The sequence below is a fragment of the Vicia villosa genome, linkage group LG2 (genome assembly GCF_029867415.1).
Source record: "Vicia villosa cultivar HV-30 ecotype Madison, WI linkage group LG2, Vvil1.0, whole genome shotgun sequence".
In the NCBI taxonomy this organism is placed as follows: domain Eukaryota; kingdom Viridiplantae; phylum Streptophyta; class Magnoliopsida; order Fabales; family Fabaceae; genus Vicia; species Vicia villosa.
The window spans coordinates 63,167,578-63,187,237 of NC_081181.1; the positions used below are offsets into that span (position 1 = coordinate 63,167,578).

The window sequence follows — 19,660 nt, forward strand, 5'->3', positions numbered from 1 at the left end:
TAATTGTCAATCAAATGTTCTGAATATTTTCTTACTGCTTGATCACAAAATAGGCTTTAGTCCAAAATTAATGATATTTCTATTATTTATTCCAATTAAAATTGAATTTAAATTAATTAAATCCAAAAATAAATAAAATAAATAAATAAAAAGGAACCATATGATTGGGCTTCTTCTTTTTGTACCTAAAAATATTAATAAGAGCAAACAAATTATGCATTTTAAAAAAAAAGGCTAAAATATTAGTATAATGATTTAATAGTTTTAATTTAAAATTCAATTTAAATTAAAGTTGAATTAACTATTAAAACTATAAACCTCAATAATTAGTAAAATAAAAAAATTAAAGCTATTAAATCGTACAGTGGAATAAAATGCGCAAAATGAACACATGCATAAAAATTTGGATTTTTGCATTTTATGTTGATGTCCTAACGGAAGTATGCAAATGATAGAAAAACATAAATCAGTAAAAATAAAACCAGGAGGGCAAATTTTGGGGTATGACAGCTGCCCCTGTTCAATTGTCTTAAACCTGAAGATGTTGAGTGGTTTGTACGCCAGTCGGTATCTGAAGGTGGAAGATGATTGAACACTAGAATACCAAGAAATTTGCCCTAGCTGAATTAGGGACTTTTGTCGGAGATGGGCTTTAAAGATGCCACCTAGATGTTGGGACTGAAGTGTTTGAGAAGTAATTGTTTAGAGATGGGCTTTAAAGATGCCACCTAGATGTTGGGACTGATCATATTTCTGGATCAAGGCAAGAGCTTTGGTCTCCTTGACTTGGGCATTTCCCTCATGAGTCATTTTCAATGATTCATATATGTCATAGGTAGTTTCCCTGTTAGATATCTTCTCATACTCAGCGTGAGAGATAGCATTCAGCAAAACATTCCTACACTTGTGATGATTTTTGAATTCTTTATTTTGATCATGACTCATTTCTTGTCTTGTTAGCTTTACTCCTCTAGCTTTCATTGGATGTTTGTAACCATCCACCAGAAGATCCCATAAGTCACCATCTAAACCAAGCAAGTAGCTTTCAAGTTTATCTTTCCAATAATCAAAGTTTTCACCATTGAATACTGGTGGTCTAGTGTAACCATTGTTACCATTTCCATTTCCATTGTGTTGCTCAGCAGAGCCATATGTAGATGTAGGTGTTGGAGTATCAACCATCTTGACTTAGCATTTTTCTCTTCCTGAATCTTTTCTAACACGGTTAAGTGCTTGCACCTAGAACTGGCGCTCTGATGCCAATTGAAGGATAGAAAAACACTTAGAAAGGGGGGGGGGGTTGAATAAGTGTAGCTTTAAAACTCTTAAGATAAAAACAATTTGCACAATGATTTTTATCCTGGTTCGTTGTTAACTAAACTACTCCAGTCCACCCCCTTGGAGTGATTTACCTCACCTGAGGATTTAATCCACTACTCAATCTTAATTACAATAGTTTTCCACTTAGATACCCTCTAAGTCTTCTAGAGTATTCTGATCACAACCTGATCACTCTAGGAACACAATGCTTAGATACCCTATAAGACTTTCTAGAGAATCCGATCACAACTTGATCTCCTCTAGTTCTTTGCAAATGAATGTAAACAAATAATTACAAGAGTTATACAATGCTTCTTATAAAGCTATAATCACAACTGTGATATTTCTCTTAAGTTCTAAGCTTTAAGTCTCACTAAAATATTACAATGAAGTGAGTTTGAAGATGAAGTTTGATAGCTTTTGATTTCAGCAGAGTTTCAGCAAGATTGAAAAGTTGTTCATGAATTGGTCACCTTGCTTCTTATCAGAACTTCACTAGTTATAGGCGTTTAAGAAGATGACCGTTAGGATCATTTAATGCGTTGCGTGATCCGTACAGTATTGCATTTAATGTTTCACTCTTTTGTCAACTACGTCGAGCCTTGCTTTTGCTGCTTTTACTGACATTGCCGTTAATAGCTTCTAACGTTCCTTTTGTCAGTCAGCGTAGCCTGCTATCCTGTACTTGCTTCTGATCTGATGTTTGTATAGATAACGTTTGAATTTCATCAGAGTCAAACAGCTTGGTGCAAAGCATCTTCTTGTCTTCAGACCTTGAAGTGCTTCTAGCGTGATACCATGAGAACTTCAGTGCTTCTGCTTCTGATCTCAAGTTCTTCTGATGCTTCAATATACCATGTTCTGATTCTGCTTGACCATCTTCTGATGTCTTGCCAGAGCATGTTCTGATGTTGCATGCTGAACCTTCTGAGTCAGTGCTTCTTGCGCTGATTTTGTGCATACTCTTTATATGATTCCTGAAAAGGAAACTGCATAGGATTAGAGTACCACATTATCTCATACAAAATTCATATACATTTTTATCATCAAAACTAAGAATATTGATCAGAACAAATCTTGTTCTAACACGTAGTAACCGGTTACATGGTATGAAGTAACCGGTTACCACTGTTGGTGTTCTGGACTGGCCCAATCACCCTTATTGGGCCAATCTGGCCTTCGGCCCAAGGAAACCTGGACACGCGCGTGATAACCTCCCCCGGCCCGTTCCGGGCAAACACCAAAGACAATCGACCACGAGAGAGTCGCGTGCCCGGTAAACGGCCAGCTCATGCGTTACCTAAATCCACGTCTTGGAAAGAGGAGCCAATTTCACTTAGGGATACCCTATAAATAGCCCTCTAATCCCAGAGGGCAAGATAATCTTTTCTTACCCCAAAATTCTCTCACTTTGTTGTACCTTGTGGATCACATCATTACTTTGGCATCAGAGTGCCTTGCAGGTACAACCCTTTTTTCTCCTCTCTACCGTTCCGGATATCAAGCCTTCTTTGTTGCTGGCCATCTGACCTGCTCGGTAAGATCAGTGGCGCCGTCTGTGGGAACTCTAGCTTCCCCGTTTCCTTTTCTTGCACTTTCTTGATCCGTTCTTGCCTCCTGCAAGAATCTGGGAACCAAAGCTCTAATCAACAACCATCCATGGCTGGCAATAACGAGTCTCATATTCATTAGACGTTGCGATGACCAACAAGAACGACATCTCTGTCGTCATTCCTCTGCTCAGAAATGCCATCCCTCGTGACGGCATCACTGCGTCTCCATCCCCGAAAGACCTCCAAGACAATGCCTTCCATCATCTCGAGGACACCGGTGGCAGAGACAACCGCGAAGAGGCTCTAGAAAACCCTTTCTCTTCCAAGGGCCAAGCTCCCCGCAACCAAACCATGACAGCCATTTTGGCCGCCCTTGCGCAGACAAACGAACTTATTCAGCAGCAGAGCGAAAGGATCAGAGCGCTTGAGCGGAAGCGCCGTTCAAAGACTCCTCTCAGCAACAAGTCTCGATCTCAATGAGACGTAGTTCCCAAGAAATGCCCTCGTTCACCCTCCCCCAGGGAGAACGCGGGCCCTGCTTCCAAGAAAGGGTCGGGCGACCACCGCTACCGGCACCGTTCGCGTTCCCCTCGACCAAAAAGAAGATCCAGGTCTCCTCCCGCAAAACATGATGATTACCGCAGGCGACACCGGCGGAGTCGCAGCAGGTCCTCCTCCCCCTCCGCCAGTGACGAAGAAGAAGAGCGTTGGGGCCCTCTGCCCCACACAATCTTGGAAGTACCCCTCCCGGCCGGTCTTGAAAAACCCCCTCCGCTGGGCACATACAACGAGACCACCGATCCAGACAAGCACATAGAGAACATCGACGCCCTCCTGGACTATAGAGGGGTGCCCGGTGCGATCAAATGCCATTTATTCCCGACTACCCTGCGCAAATGAGCAATGACGTGGGACAAAAGTTTGCCTGATGAGTCCATCACTTCATGGAAAGTGCTCGGAAAACTCTTCTCCAGGCACTTCACAGCCTCCCGAAGACACCCAAAATCAGAAGCGTCCTTGGAGGCTATCATCGAAGAAAAAGACGAATCCCTCCGGGCGTACATAGAAAGGTTCAACAAAGAGGCCGTGCAGGTGTCCACGACAGCCCATATGAAGAAGTTCCTGCTCAAGCGAGGCCTCCGGCCACGCTCAGACTTCGCCAAAGACGTCGGAATTGAAACACCCGCCACTTTGGACGAATTCTTCCTCAAGGCTCAAGCGTACATACAATACGAGGAAAAAGAGGCGGCTCACGCAGTCTGCAACTCGAGACAAGAAGAGAACATAAAAGGTGCTCGTCAAGACGACTCTCGCCGGCGAACTGACAAGAAAAAAGAGGACAATGGTCGAGACCCGAAAGACTACAAAGCGCCAGCAGGGAAGTTTTGGGAATACATCCCACTGAACGCATCCTGGGAACGCATCTTGAACGAGTGCGCAAACACATAATTCCAAACGGGAAAAGTTCGCTTCCTAAAGTCCATGCCCGCGCAGCCGAACGTGGACAAATCGAAATTCTGCCGGTTCCATAAAGGCCACGGGCACAACACGGAAGACTGCATCCACCTGAAAGACGCGATAGAGATACTAATCTGAGAAGGACACCTGAAGTAGTATGCGAAGAAGCAAGAGGTCGCCAAGGAGGCCAAGCCGATCACCGAAGAAAAACCGGCAAAAGATACGCCCGCCATACAAGTAACCATGAGCATCACAAGACCGGAGGACTTTTACCTCCCTAACTGGGCCAGGACCTCTTCCACCCCCTCTCCTCACAGTCCATGGGAAAGTTTCCCATCCGCTATGGTCATATCAGGAGGGGGATTCAACAAGCTTACCGTCGGATCTGTAAAATGGAAATTCGACAAACTAATCTCAGCAAGTTCGAGCAAAACCGCCACACTCGACCTGACCAAAGGCAGCTCATCCTTTATATCTTTATACAAGGATGAACTGCCCGGCGGAGCATCCAATGCGACCATCCCCCTCCTTATCTGAGCCCGGATGGACAATTTTGACGTGCGCCGCATTTTAGTCGATCAAGGGAGTTCAGTGGACGTCATGTACTCCCAGTTATTCAAGAGGTTGCAACTGAACGACAACCACCTCATCCTTTACGCAGGGTCCGATCTACAAGGTTTCAACGGCACCGTGACTAAACCATGGGGATTCCTCGAGCTCATCGTTTCAATCGGGTCGGCAGAAACCGCGAGGGCCGTCAAAGTCCTGTTCCTGGTCATTGATTGCCCCTCAATCTACTAGTGCATCTTAGGACGCCCGACGCTGGCCGAACTAATTGCTGTCCCCTCGAACATACACCTCAAGCTCAAGTACTACACAGCCAAAGTGCAAGTTGCGACGCTCAACGGCGACATCGAAACGGCCAGAAGATGTTTCGAAGCCTCCGCGAGAGGACTCAGCTCCATAAAAGTTGCTGCCCAGGACAAAGCAGCAGGAAACGCGGGCCCCGAGCCCGACAAACCTATGCCCCGCATCGACACCATCGACCTAGACAACCGCTTCCACAAAGAATCTGAAAGAAAAGCCGACGCGAAGACACTTGAGGAAGGTCTCCGTCCAATCCCTGACGGGGATTTCGAGCTGATAGCCCTCGGCAACGACTCGACCAGAGGAGTTAAAATCGGTACAGACCTACCCGAACTAGCCAAAATGTAACTTAAGGCCTGCCTCAGGGAGAACGCCGACCTCTTCGCATGGAGCGCAGCCGAGATGCCCGACCTCGATCCAGAAGTAGCATGCCACCACCTGACGATCCATCCCGCGTGCAAAGCCGTCGCCCAGAGGAGGAGAAAGCAGTCCCCGTAAAAAACGGCTGCGACTGAACTAGCTGTTAGGGACCTCTTAGAGGCCAATTTCATATCAAAAGCCAAATACACTACTTGGCTCTCCAAAGTTGTACTTGTAAAATAATCTAAGGGAAAATGGCGCATGTGCATTGACTATACCGATCTTAATAGGGCTTGCCCTAAAGACGCTTATCCTCTGCCTAGCATAGATAAATTAGTCGATAAATCCGCGGGTTTCAAACTGTTATCATTTATGGACGCATATTTTGGATACAACCAAATACCCATGTCTAAAACGGACAAAAAGTATACGGCCTTCATGACCGAGTCGGGCAATTACTACTATAACGTAATTCCATTCGGTATGAAAAACGTCGGAGCTACGTACCAACGAATGATGAACAAATTATTCCAGGCGGAGATCGGCGACATGCTCGAAGACTACATGGACGACATGATCGTCAAATCAGAAGAAGAGACCGACCATGCTGCCCATCTCAAGAAGGTCTTCGAACAAGCCCGAAAATGTAAAATGAGATTCAATCCCGAGAAATGCACCTTCGGAGTCCGCGCAGGTAAATTCCTCGGGTTTTACCTGACCGAACAGGGGATCGAGGCGAACCCGGACAAGTGCAGAGCCTTTTCATAGTACCCAACGCCAAACTCTAAGAAATCCATTCAGTCCCTGAACGACATGCTCACATCACTATCTAGATTCGTAGCCAAGTCAGCCCAGCACGCCCTCCCACTCTTCAAACTCCTCCGAAAGGAGACAACTTTCGAATGGACGGAGGAATGCGAGCATGCTCTATCTCACCTCAAGCAAGCCCTTTCACGTCCACCTGTGCTCTCGAGGCCTGAATTCGAAGAAACCCTCTACCTTTACTTGTCCGTCGCTACCGAGGCACTCAGCGCCACTCTCATCCGAGAAACCCCGGAAGGCCAAAGGCCCATTTATTTTACGAGCAAGCACTTCAAGGCCTGGAAGTCAGATACCAGCAGATCGAGAAAGTCGCCCTCGCACTAATCACAGTAGCCAGGAGACTAAGGCACTACTTCTTGGCACACACCATGGTAGTGCGCACCGAACAACCGATAAAACAACTCTTAGGTCGCCCCGACATGGCCGGAAGGATGCTCCGCCGGTCCCTGTAACTCTCAGAATTTGACATAAAGTATGAGGGGAGGAAGGCTCTAAAAGCACAGGTCCTAGCAGACTTCGTAGCTGAGATGGCCTTCCCAGACACAATGACATGCAGCGCTCGGAAATGGATCCTATACGTAGATGGAGCATCCAACTCATCTGGAAGCGGATCATGCATCATTTTAGAAAACGGAGAAGGAACACTGATAAAAGTATCGCTATCACTTTCTTTTCCAACCTCTAACAACCAGGCAGAATACGAAGCACTGCTCGCAGGGCTACGTCTCGCCGACGATTTGGACACCGAGGAGATCGAAGTATTCACCGACTCCCAACTAGTAGCTTCACACATCTTGGGAGAATACCAAGTCAAAAGCGACCATCTCGCCGAATACCTGAGCCTCGTTCGCGAAAAGATGGCCCGGTTCAAAAGCGCCAAAGTAAAACATATCCCTAGGGAGCATAACGCCCAGGCGGACGTCCTGTCGAAACTCGCCAACACAAGGAAGAAAGGGGGCAAAAAGTCCGTGATCCAAGAAATACTGGCCAGACCCAGCACTGAAACTCCAACCGGGCTAACGCTCGTCAGCGCGATCGGAGACGCGTCTTGTTGGATGACCCCCGTATACAACTATCTCACGAACGACCTCCTGCCGAGCGATCCCAAGGAAGCCTCCATAACCAGGAGAAGAGCCTGCTCCTACGTCCTTGTAAAAGATCGGCCCTACAGATGAGGGTTCTCAATACCCCTCCTCAAATGCGTCAACGAGGGCACCGTCCCCCATATACTCCAAAAAATACACGAAGGCATAAACTCCCAACACCTGAGGGGAAGATCCCTCGCCAGGAAAGCGCTCCGAGCCGGGTACTATTGGCCCACCATGCAACACGACGCTAAAGAATACATTAAGAAATGTGACAACTGCCAACGCTTTGGGGACATGCACCTCGACCCCCCCAACGAACTCAAGTCTTTGTCATCTCCCTGGCCGTTCACATGGTGGGGCATGGACCTCCTCGGCCCCTTCGTGACCGGGAGCAACTAGAACAAATACCTCGTAGTCGCGGTCGAATACTTCACCAAATGGATAGAAGTCGAACCATTGGCCAAAATCACATCTCTAAACGTACTACGTTTCTACAAGAGAAACATCCTCGCCCGGTTCGGAATAACCCTGGCTATCATCACCGACAATGGCACCCAGTTCACCGACGGACGCTTCCAAGAATTTGTCACAAAATTAGGAACCAAACAGCACTTTGCATCGGTCAAACACCCTTATACAAACGGGCAAGCAGAAGCCACTAACAGAGTAATTCTGAGGGGCATCAAAAGAAGACTGGACGAAACCAATAAGGGATGGGTAGAGGAGCTACACAGCGTCCTCTAGGCCTACCGCACCACCCCCATTCCACAACTGGGGAGACCCCCTTTAGACTCACATACGGGACTGAAGCCGTGATCCCCGTCGAAATACATGTGCCCACCAGGCGCGTCGAGGAACCCCTCGAAACAGAAGGAAACCTCGAAGCAATTAGAGAAGAGCTCGACCTGGTCGAAGAAATCCGAACAGGGGCTGCTATGCGCGAAGCTTCACTCAAACAAAAAATTGCCCGAAGACACGACGCGAAGGTCATTAAACGCGAATTCGAGGTGGACAACCTAGTGCTCAAAAGAAACCACAAGGACTCCCGAGAAGGCAAACTGGCCACAAATTGGGACGGCCCCTATCGCATCCGAGCAAAGACCGAAAAAGAGGCGTATTATATGGAAAATCTGCAAGGAGAAGAACTCGCTCGACCTTGGAACACTGAAAAGCTCAAGCAATATTACAACTAAAACGCAAGAGCGGCCAGGTACACGCCGAGCACCTCCAGATGAAATAAAAAGATAGGAGTCTGCTCTCTTAATCGAGCAGACTCCTTGTCCTAAGGGGGCCCGAATACCGAGCATTCCCGTTGTAAATAAGTACCATGACGGCAGAAAGCCCCGCTCGCGAGGGGACTGTTCACGCCATGAGACTCAGAACTCAACACAACGAGGCCTCTGCCTCACCGTTGCCAGGCACATGTCCCCGGCAATCGACCACAGTTCCACTCACTTGGCGATCAATACATCACAGTCGAGCAAATCTCCCAATCAAACAAAAACAGATAAACATGTGAAAATCACAACAACAGTACTTTACTCATCAATCCACGAGAGTTACAAAAATACACAGCAAACAAAATAAAAACGCGTCATTCTGCCCGACGGGCGAACTCCTCTTAATGAAGATACTGATACCAATCCTCATCCCACTCAGTCTCAAAACCATCAGCGTTGATCACGACTCTCACACCTATAGACTTAGCCTGCACGTCAGGGCCCCGGACCCCCTGCGAACGAGAAGCGGAACCGGTCGAAACCTTCTTCTTCTCCTTCACCTCCTTCACTTTGCGAGAGCACGAGGTCGAAGAAACATTTCTTCCCTTGGCACCACCCATTCCTGCGTAAAAATGAAAAGAGAGAGGTCCATGAGACCTCCTTTTATAGAAGTAAAAAGAGGACAGAAATGCTTGGGAAACGGAAAAAGTCATTAAAAGACAAAAACGTTGGAAACCAGCGACCCACCGTCCGAGGAGTCAAAACGCATGCACAGAGACTCCAAGAAAAGGGCGTAACAAACAAGAACGTTGAAAGCAAAGTACTTCTTAATTAAAACGAGCAAAAAGCCCGGAAATGTGCCCAACTATGGCCATAAAGACCGAGCTGGTAATATGTTTACAAATCAAAACGGGGGGCATACCCCCCGGAATAGCATTACAAAACAAAGGCACGCAGGCCAAGTCATAGAAAAACACAGAAAAACCTTCATACACCTTCTTCCATTTGAACTTCCTCGGCATCTTGAGTCGCTGGCTCATCCCCAAAGTTCGGTCACCAATTCTACCCCAGGATTCTTCAACTTAAGTTGAGCCACAATGGAATTATAGGTGTCCTCGGCAGCAGTGACACAATCACCCCCTAGGACTCTGATATACTGAATCAAATCCTCCCAGGTCAAGAGTGCTTTCTCCTCCTCTGTCTCATCCTCAGCAGGGGCCTGAGATCGGCGAAGAGAAGCCTCCTTCACCGAGGAAGACAACATCGCTCTATATAGAGTCCGAGAGAGCAAAGTATACTGGCCCTGCACGTTCGCCAGAGCATCCTCCTTTCCACTCAACCGAGACTTCAAAGTCACCAGCTCCTCACCCTGCTCCTTTAACATCTGGTCTCGCTCCGCTAGAGTAGACGCCTATACCTTAACATTCTCCTCGAGCAGCCTCACCGCTTCCACGGATAAGGGCGTCGAACGAGCATACAGGGTAGCCAGCTCAAGAACTCGAACCACAGCTGAAGCATCTTGCACCAGAAACCTTTAACGAACAGAGGGCTCCAAACCTTCGATATGGAGAGACTCAGCACGACGAATGGTCAGAGAAGGCCCTCCCTCAAAGAACCGAGGCTGGAGGAAGCATGAAGGAATGGTAAGGATATCTGATCAGTGCATATTTACGAAGATTCTCCTATATTTTTACTTAGGCATTTCTTTACTTTACCTTGGTTATTTTTCTATTTTAATGTATTTTTATAAATCGGTTTATTTTTGCACTTAATTGATTTTCGCACTCTATTTTCAGCATTAGCAGTCTGCACTAAAATGATCATAACTGGAGCTTCGGGAATCAGATCAACGTGTTCTAATAATTGTCGGAAAGCTAAGAGAAAGAGCTACATCTTTCATGTTGGAGTCAAAGGCAAATTCGAAATGCATAGTTCCTAGAATTTCGTTGAAGTTTCAGTCATTAGAATAATTTGTTTTGGGGTCATTAGTTTATGAGCTTGGGTTATGTTTTTGACCCAGTTTGAGTTAGTAGAGAAGAAAACCTTATTTTGTTTTATAAGGGTTGGCAGCCGCTAGAATACGAGAGACCTTTTTTGCCACAAATTTTACTTTTGGTTTCATGATTAGAATGAAGAACTAATTCCCATAGGCAAATCCTGCTGCTTATGGGTTCCATTGGTTTTAGGTTATTCTAATACTAATTTAAATTCGATTTCTGTTTAATTCTTTTCTATGAAATCATTTGCTTAATTTGATTACAATTGTTTGCTTAATTCGATTGTTGTTCATAGGATAGAATTGATTAAATTCGATTGTATGCATGTTCCTAAATTTAATTGCGTGTTATCGTTTGCTTAATTCGTTAACTCGTCATATTCTTAACCGTTTGCTTAATTCGGTAAACAGGAACATAACTCGTATGATTTTGATAAGCGCTTGTCTAATTAATCTCATAATCGAATAGGATCGAAGCCGTTTAGGGATTTGTGTTATTATAACCGATGATAAGTCGGAACCCGAATCAGTAGGATTAGTCGTTTAGCTTATTTTGATAGTCACTTATTTTACTCTGTTTTATAAATTGATTCTAAAACCATAAACCCCCAATTTTATTTATATTAGTTAGTAACGAAACAAGAATCCTTGCGAGAACGATATCTGAGTTGTCGTTACCGTTACATTATATTATCAAAATACTCGTTTTTGATCCGTGCGCGACAGCGGATCAAATTGGCGCCGGTGCCGGGGACTCTTGTTGTTATTAACTAATATTAGGCAGTATTAATGCTAGGATTATTTTTGTGTTGTGTTTGTTGATTTTCAGGGTTGCAATTCCGGTTGGTGTACAGTGATAAGTTTTCCAGCCTATCACGTAAGTTTGAAAGCTATTGTTTCGAATCGTTCCGAATTTTTTCCACAAAGTCAGAAATAAATCGACGAACAGTACTCGTTTAGAATAGAACTGTAAAGAAATTTGACCCTCAAAATCACAAATTCGTTGTTTTTCAATTTTTTATGAATTATTTACTGTTTTCATAGTGTCAAAAAATTCCAAAAAAATTCTCAAAATTTTTATTTGTCTTTATTAGATTAAATTTCGTGCTTTTGTATTTTTTTGAATTTATTTTAATCATATTTGTTTTTTCGTGTAAAAAAAATGGGAGACTCATTGGATCAGTTGGCTTATCTTATTAATTTGATGGAAGCAAGAGAACATCAATCGTGCTATCAAAATCATATTCCACTTGCGATTTGCAATATTTGTTCTTCAAATTTTCATGGTAATGATGCATGTCCTATGTTGTTAGATACTAATTTTTATGGTGAGGACCAAATGGTAGGTGATCTTCATGGGCAATACTCATGCATTGAAGAGCATCCTATTTGGCCATATCAACAATTTCAACAAAATGCATCATTGAAAGCTGACACACAATCATATTTGGAAGAAATTATCAAGCAAATGGCTGAAAATAATAAGCGAATGACTGAAAATAATTTGCAATTTCGACAACATATGCAATATATGTTTCTAGTTAAAAAAGTCCAACGTGAACAAATAATCTCAAGTGTCCATCAAATTCAAGAGGACGTGATGTTTCATGATGATGTACAACCTGTTGCATCATTAGAGTTAACACGATGTGATACCAGCCTTGATGAATTTCCAGGTGAGCCCGTTAAAACCATGTTTGTTTCATATGATGAACTCATAGTAAGAAACAAAAATTCAAGTGAATGCATGAAAGAGATTATGCCACAAAATTTTTGAAGTGGATAACTCTCTTGAAATTTTTGCTTGTGAATGTGGTGTTTGTAATGTTTGTCTTGAGATTAGTGCATCCATTTTAGGTGAAGATAGTTTGGTGCTGACAACCACTTGTGCAGAAATTCATCAAGGCTGTTATTTGATAAACTCTTACTATTGGGTGTTTTGTTTATGATTATTTTATGAGTCTACGACTCTAGTTGTTTCATTATTCAGATGTTAAAGATATTTTCCGCTGTGTTAACATGTTAATCTGGATAATTTTGGCTTAACGTTCTCTTTTACGCCATGACATGAGTATTATTTTATTTATTTGGAGGTTGTAATGCCCTTTTCATTTTTTACTCTGATTATTGTTAAATTTTCCGCGGGGTTTTAGAAGGGTGTTACAAGTCTTGTGTCTTAGGTGTTTTTCTTGTTTCTTGCATATGTTTTGACTTGCATCTGCTTGTACTCTCTTCTGATTAATCAATGAAATATATTTATTTCTGCACTCTATAAGTCTTTCTGTCATACCCCAAAATTTTCCCATTATATTTCAATATATCTTGACTCATATGATCTTTAGTTACTTAAGCATATGCAAGAATTGGGCACACTCACTTATCTCCTAAACAATCAACCCACAACTAGGGTTTTGATTATCTCAAAGTAAAATCAAGTTATAAGACCTAAAATGGACCCCATAGCCTCTCATATGCTTCAAAGGGTCCTCATGCCAAGTTTCAAGCTCTGATTCATAAGATTGCTCAGTCAACTGCTCAAATGGTCAACAGTCGACCAATTGGACCTAAAAGTCAACTATGGTCAAATTACAGTCAAAACTCCTGATTTTTGGTCAACATCATTATTTTGAAGTCAAATTCATCATTTGATCAAGGGTTGATCATGATTCATCAAGGAAAGTTTAGAAATCAACAAAACTCAAAGTTTCTAAATTAGGGTTTTTGGACTAAAAGTCAACTAAACTTTGACCAGCCATAACTTTCACATGGAACATCCGAAATTCTCCATCCAACGCTAATTTTGAAGGAAATTTAATTCTATACAACTTTGTCTCTCACATGCCAAGTCTAAAAATGTTTCGCTTGAGAGATATGGATGAAAACATTACAGGTCCTTCTAGAAGCTCGCAAAAAGCAGTTTTTTTGTTAGGAGCCATATCATCAAGATAAAATCTCCAAATGCAAAAAAGCTTCCAAAGTGGATTGTAGAGGACATCTTAGGCTTTCCAAAAAGTCCTAGAACATATTCGTATGATAAAAATTGAAGGAGATACGAGGCTCAGAAGTTGGTCGATTCTCAAGAAAAACACAAAATCCTAATTGCACAATTTGGTGTTTTTGGACTAATGGGCCTAAAGAATGAATCCCAAACGTGTCCATGGGCTATATAAGGACTCTTAGACCAATTATTTTATTTTATGACATTTATTTGTATTTACTTGAAGATTTATTCACTTAAATATTAATAAATTAAATAAAATACAAAATAATTTGTTTTAAATCAAAGATTGGTTTTCAAATCAACTTTAATAATCCAATATATTCCAAATATTTGATCCAAAGCGTGGAAAGTGAATGAAAGAGAGATTTGGTGCAAAAATAGAAAACTTAAATTTCAAGATTCAATCAAATTCCAATCTTCTCAATCAACAAGATTTGATTCATATTTGTTGACCTAATACATGCTCCTATAAATACACAACATATTCACCCACAAAGGAGGACGAAAAAGTGGAGGAAAATACTAGGGTTCCAAGGTGCAAATATTCAAGAAAGGTGCAAAGTTTGAATAGCATGCTACACCCACTTCAAGGCCAAATAATCATCTTAAACCGTTCCTAAGGTAAGATAGGGTAAGGTCACATTGCTTTTAAGTCCTTATAGTGTTCATGATGCTCATACAAAACGTACACATTCATGCATATTTTTGATTTTTTATACCTTGTGATTCTTTGTGTTTTGCCTCGTACTAATCGTTTGCGCATGTTCCTGACGTACATTAGAGGAGATCTAAGTCTTTAGGTGGAAGCTTGAACGTGCATAGCGATATCTACCATGGTTAGGGCACAAGAATGGTGAAGCTTCATTCTTGTAGTTGCGGGCCGTTTTAATTAGAACCAAGGCCACCATTGAGTTCAGTTCCATTTAATTAGTAGATCTGGGTGGATAGGTTTCTTCGTTTGTCATTTTTTTTGTGCGTTTCAAACTTGCAGGTATGAAGAAGAAGGACTTGCGGAAAAATCCGCAGGTAAAACCGCAGCCCATTCCATAATAAAATTCGCAGGTAATAAGGAAGGAGATGATAAATAGTGACATTGGAATTGTTGACTGCACGTGTGGCTGATTCATGTGACATTCTTGGCCAGTCAAACATCCACAAACTCTCTTCCCACTTCTCATTGGCCGTGCGCGTAATGGAGGGTCCCACTTTGACTTGTTTATTTATTATTTTATTTGTGTACTTTAATAATTTGAGTTGATTAATTTGACAAATAGAATGTGCAGTGCCTTTGGTAGAGGAAGGGTATGTGATACCATCAGGACATGGGTTCGATCCCCATACAACACACTTTATTTTTCCAAATTTCTGCTTTAGCAAATCCTGCGCAAGTGCCTCATGTACGACTATGGTGCGTCCATGCCATGATATCGTTGGATCTCTACGAAATCAGATCTAAAGGCCAGAAGCGTGCTTCCCTACCGTGTTCCTACATGAGAGTGCCACACTGGATCAGCGCCCCTGGTTATTTGTTTTTGCTTGTTATACTTGTTTCACAGATTCAGTGTATTCATGCTTATGGCGCTTCATCAACCTCAACCACTAGATATCTCATGAATCCAGATCCAAAGGCCCTGGAAAGCTCTTTACACTACACATTCAGGAGGCGCCCACATTTAATCCAGTGCTAAGATTTGTTGAATTTTTTTTATAATTAATTGCATATTCCTAATTTTTTTTCTAAAATCATTTGTTTTGACAATTATAAATTATTATTAATTAGTTTTTTTCTAAAAGTCATGTAAATAAATAAAAACCATATAATTATCATATTTAATCGAACGTTCGACTTTTTATGAATTAACTTTTAATTATTATTCAAACATTAAAATTATTTGTTTTACATTAGTTCTTTTTAATAAATTATTTTTAATTAGGGATTGAGTGTTTAATCGAGAATATGATAAATAGATCCTCCACACACTAACTCTTTTTTCCTTTTCATTCTTGATTTTCATGATTAATCGAAGATTCTACGACGATTCAAGCCATTTAAATATTGTTGAATTAATTATATTTTCTTTAATTTCCGTCTTTATTTTCCGCAAACCCCCATAGGGGTTTATTGTAAAATCCCCCACCCATAAAATTGTAATAGCGTAGGTTTTTATTTTCCACACTTTAATTTTTGCATAATATTCACTGCGTGGTTAGTAATTAGGGAGTGCAACCCATGAATTGAATTAGAATAATTTATACAAGATAAATATAATCGAATACAATCACGTGATTGCTGCACACACCCACCTTTAGGGTAACTCCTCTCACTGTTGCCTTTCGATCAGAATAGTCAAGTCCCTTCGAGCGTAAGGACTCTTTAGCCTGTTGCCTTCGATAAAATCATCATAGTCCCTCGATATAAAGATCATAGTCCCTTCGAGTTGCCTACGACAAATATGATATCGTCCCTCGATGTTGCCTCGATAAATGATGATCGTCCCTTCGAATGTTAAGGAGTCTTTACATGTTGCCTAAATGACTATTATATCCTTCCCTTAGACTACCTGCCCTCTTTATGGTAGGGACAGTCTTATGGCGAACGATACTCCCGATGACCCTTTCAAATCCAATGAAAGACTTCATGTCCTTTAATGGTATGGATAGACCCTTTCGCCCGAAAGACTTAAAGAACATGAAAGACAAACTTAGGGTAGGTAGTTCTCAATTGCTTACTCACATTTAAGCTTTCAAAATGCTTTTCACACCTCCTTTTCAAATTAATTCAAAAGGCTACGCTTATTTACAAGCTAAAGTCCTTATTCAAACTTTTCCCCATACTTCAAACATTTTCCAAAACAATTCAAAGTGAGCTAAGCAATTAAGAGCCCATGGATAACCATGGATACAAAGGGTGCATATACCTTCCCTTTGTATAACCTACCCCCCGAACTCAAAATCTTTCAAAGGTCTTTCCTGTTCTTTTTGCCTTTCCAATTGGTTAAAATAAAAACCGGTGGTGACTCTTGCTATCCGCAACATTTCAAAAAGTCAGTTCTCCCACCGAATTACACTTTCATCTGAATCTTTTATACTTTTTGATGTTATGACAAAAAGGGGGAGAAGCGTGATAATTGAATTGATTTATAATATCAATTGATGGTCTTAAATCTCATTATTCCTAACAAATACTGAAAGTTTTTTGTCTTTGATAGTTTTGCAGGAATGTGATACTCTGGACAAGCTCAATATGGGGAAAAGCGAAAAAGGGGAGAAACGCATCTGAAGAAAGCTAAGTTGAAACAATCAAGCTTAATGCTCTGATACATTAAAGCTCTGATACAAGCTATGTTCTGATATCTCTGATACAAGAAGTTGCATGATCAGAAAGAAGCTATGCTCTAATGTAAGAAGCCACAAAGCTCTGATACAAGCAAGCATTCTTGATGCTATGATTAAGCCAAGTGATCTCAAAGAGAAATTCAAAGCTCTGAAGCTGTCCAATGGAAGCTCTGAAGTTTAAAATTCAACGTGAAAGTCTCATCCGAAATGGAAAATACTCAGGGAAGTCTTTCATTTATAATATTACACTTTTGAGCTATGATCCATGTGTTTCAAGCATTATCCAATTGATCATACCATTTATGTCCAAAAGTGGTGACTTCCATTCTTGTAAAGCCACTTTAATCACAAAGTCCACTCTCCTTGAGCTTCCAACTTGTTTCTTCTGCATACACTCCATCTAAAGCGACCAAACATGTTTAAATAAACCAACAACTCCAAGCATGCTTGTACCATACCACTGGAACCATAACTTTCATGTTTATTCATGAAGAAGCAAAATGATACAAGTATCACATATGAACTCCAATTGATTAGATTTTTCCCTCCACAAACTCTAATTTATGCCTATAAATAAAGAGCATTTCTCATTGCATCAAACACACCAGAATTATCCAAGTCACCACCTCACTTGAGATTCTCATTTTTCCATATTTGAATTCTTTGAGTGATTTTGTGTTCCACAAGTTCTGAGTTTCTAATAACCATTCCAACAACTTCTAATCGCCTTCAAAACTCCATTAAACAACCTTTTGAGACCTTAACCTTCAATCTCTCATTAAACTCACACATTTTCCAAACTAATTACCCAAATACCTTCTATATATCATATAGAAGCTAGTCAATCCATCAAACAACTTCTAAAACACCCAGAATTCATAATATCTTCATTTCAAATTTCTTGTTTTGTAGGTATTATCTGTTAGAACAAGAAATGTTCTGATCAATATTCTTAGTTTTGATGATAACATTATATATGAATTTTGTATAAGACAATGTGGTACTCTAATTATTCACATTTTCTATTTCAGGAAAATTATAAGAGCGTATGCACACATCATAAGATGGTCATGAAGATTCATAACATGATCTAGAAAGCATCAGAAGATGGCAGTCAGAGGCAAAGCTCTGAAGCTCTGATGGTATCACGCTCAAAGCACTTCAAAGTATGAAGACAGAAGTTGCATCTGCACCAAAGCTGAAGACTCTTATATTCAAACGTTAATCTACACAATCTGAGTCCAGAAGCAAGTACAAGATGAAAAGGCTATAATGTCAAATCTCTGACTGACAAAAGGAACGTTAGAAGCTACAAAAGGCAAAGTCAGTAAAAGCAGTTGAAGCATGGCTCGAGGTAGTTGACAAAAGAGTGAAACATTAAATGCAGCGTTGTACTATTCACGCAACGCATTAAATGCTCCCAACAGTCATTTTTCCTCAGCGCCTTGTGGTGTCGTTTTCTTTACCTCCCCGTTTCACTTGGGAGGACGGCACGCTAAACCCTTCACGCGAAATTTGGAAGGAGAATGCGCCCGTGGTGGGATGAATTTTGTTTCAGTTCTTCCTACGATATCACACGAACTTTCTTATTGGTCCTACGAGTAGGAAAGGGAAAAAAAGATCTCGACTAAACCCTAGGAGTTTGCTAAGTGTGGGGATTTCACCTAGACTAGAAATTCTGGAGTCCGGGGGGTCGGTTATACATAGGGAAGTGTTTAAACACCCTACATATCTGTAGTACTCTACAGGAACCTTCTCTGTGTCATTGTGATTGTGTTTGCTGCTAATGATTGGGAAAGTTTCTCCTTTGTGTTAGGAGAGAGAATTGAATTGATTAAAGAAAGACAGACAGATAGACAGACTGACTATTTTTGGTATTTTATTAGCTCGCTGAGATTCCTTGTGAACCTCATGCCTACATATCCCTAGTGGAAGTCAGAGCTTAATGTAGTTCGGGGAACTAACTAGGGAAATTACTTGTTTTTGGTGCCTTGCTTGAAGCTCAAGGTTGAAGGTTGGAATTAAATCTCTGTTTACAGTAAAGAGACATGAAATCATCTTTACAGAGAGGTATTTGTACTATTCTACCACAAACATTTAAAAGTGACAGAAAAGCTAAAAAAATGATGTTTCATTAAGAGGGGAGTCTACTTGGTTGATCAAGTATGACAGCCATCGTGCCTCTAAAATGAAAGAAAGATGCTCATCCAAATTAGGGAAAGTGTACAAGTCTGGGGATGTGCCAGAGCATGTCTTTCAGAGTCCTAAATGGGAGACTTTGAATGAAATTGAAATTGAAATGTTTGTTTGTTTGAATGTGGTAGAGTAGTAAAAATATCTCTCTATAGAGATAAGCTATGTCTATTTACTATATGAAAGATTTGACTTTAGCTGGCTTGAATGAGGCCCAAGCTTGAGGCTTTTTGATTGATTTTATTGACTTATTGAAATGATAACTCTACTGGGGAGTATTTAAACTAAGGAGTTTTTGGTGTTCTGTACGAAGCCCAGAATTGAGGCTGACTCTACTTAGGGAGACTCTATTTGGGGAGATTATCTCCTAAGAGAATGAATCTTTGATTTTTTGAAAGACTGATTTTGGAGGCTAACCCTTTCCAGGGGTTTTGACTCAGCTGGAG

At 41.4% G+C, this 19,660-nt stretch overlaps 1 protein-coding gene across 1 annotated transcript; it reads left to right on the top strand.

The window, feature by feature from the left end:
• Window positions 1–3,776: 3,776 nt before the first annotated feature.
• On the top strand, window positions 3,777–4,322 carry LOC131649235 (uncharacterized). The gene has a single exon (XM_058918996.1). The coding sequence runs from the start codon at window positions 3,777–3,779 to the stop codon at window positions 4,320–4,322; it is 546 nt and encodes a 181-aa protein (XP_058774979.1).
• Window positions 4,323–19,660: the final 15,338 nt, after the last annotated feature.

Coding starts and splice junctions, on each gene's coding strand:
- LOC131649235 (XM_058918996.1), top strand. CDS start 3,777: ATGACGTGGGACAAAAGTTTGCCTGATGAGTCCATCACTTCATGGAAA.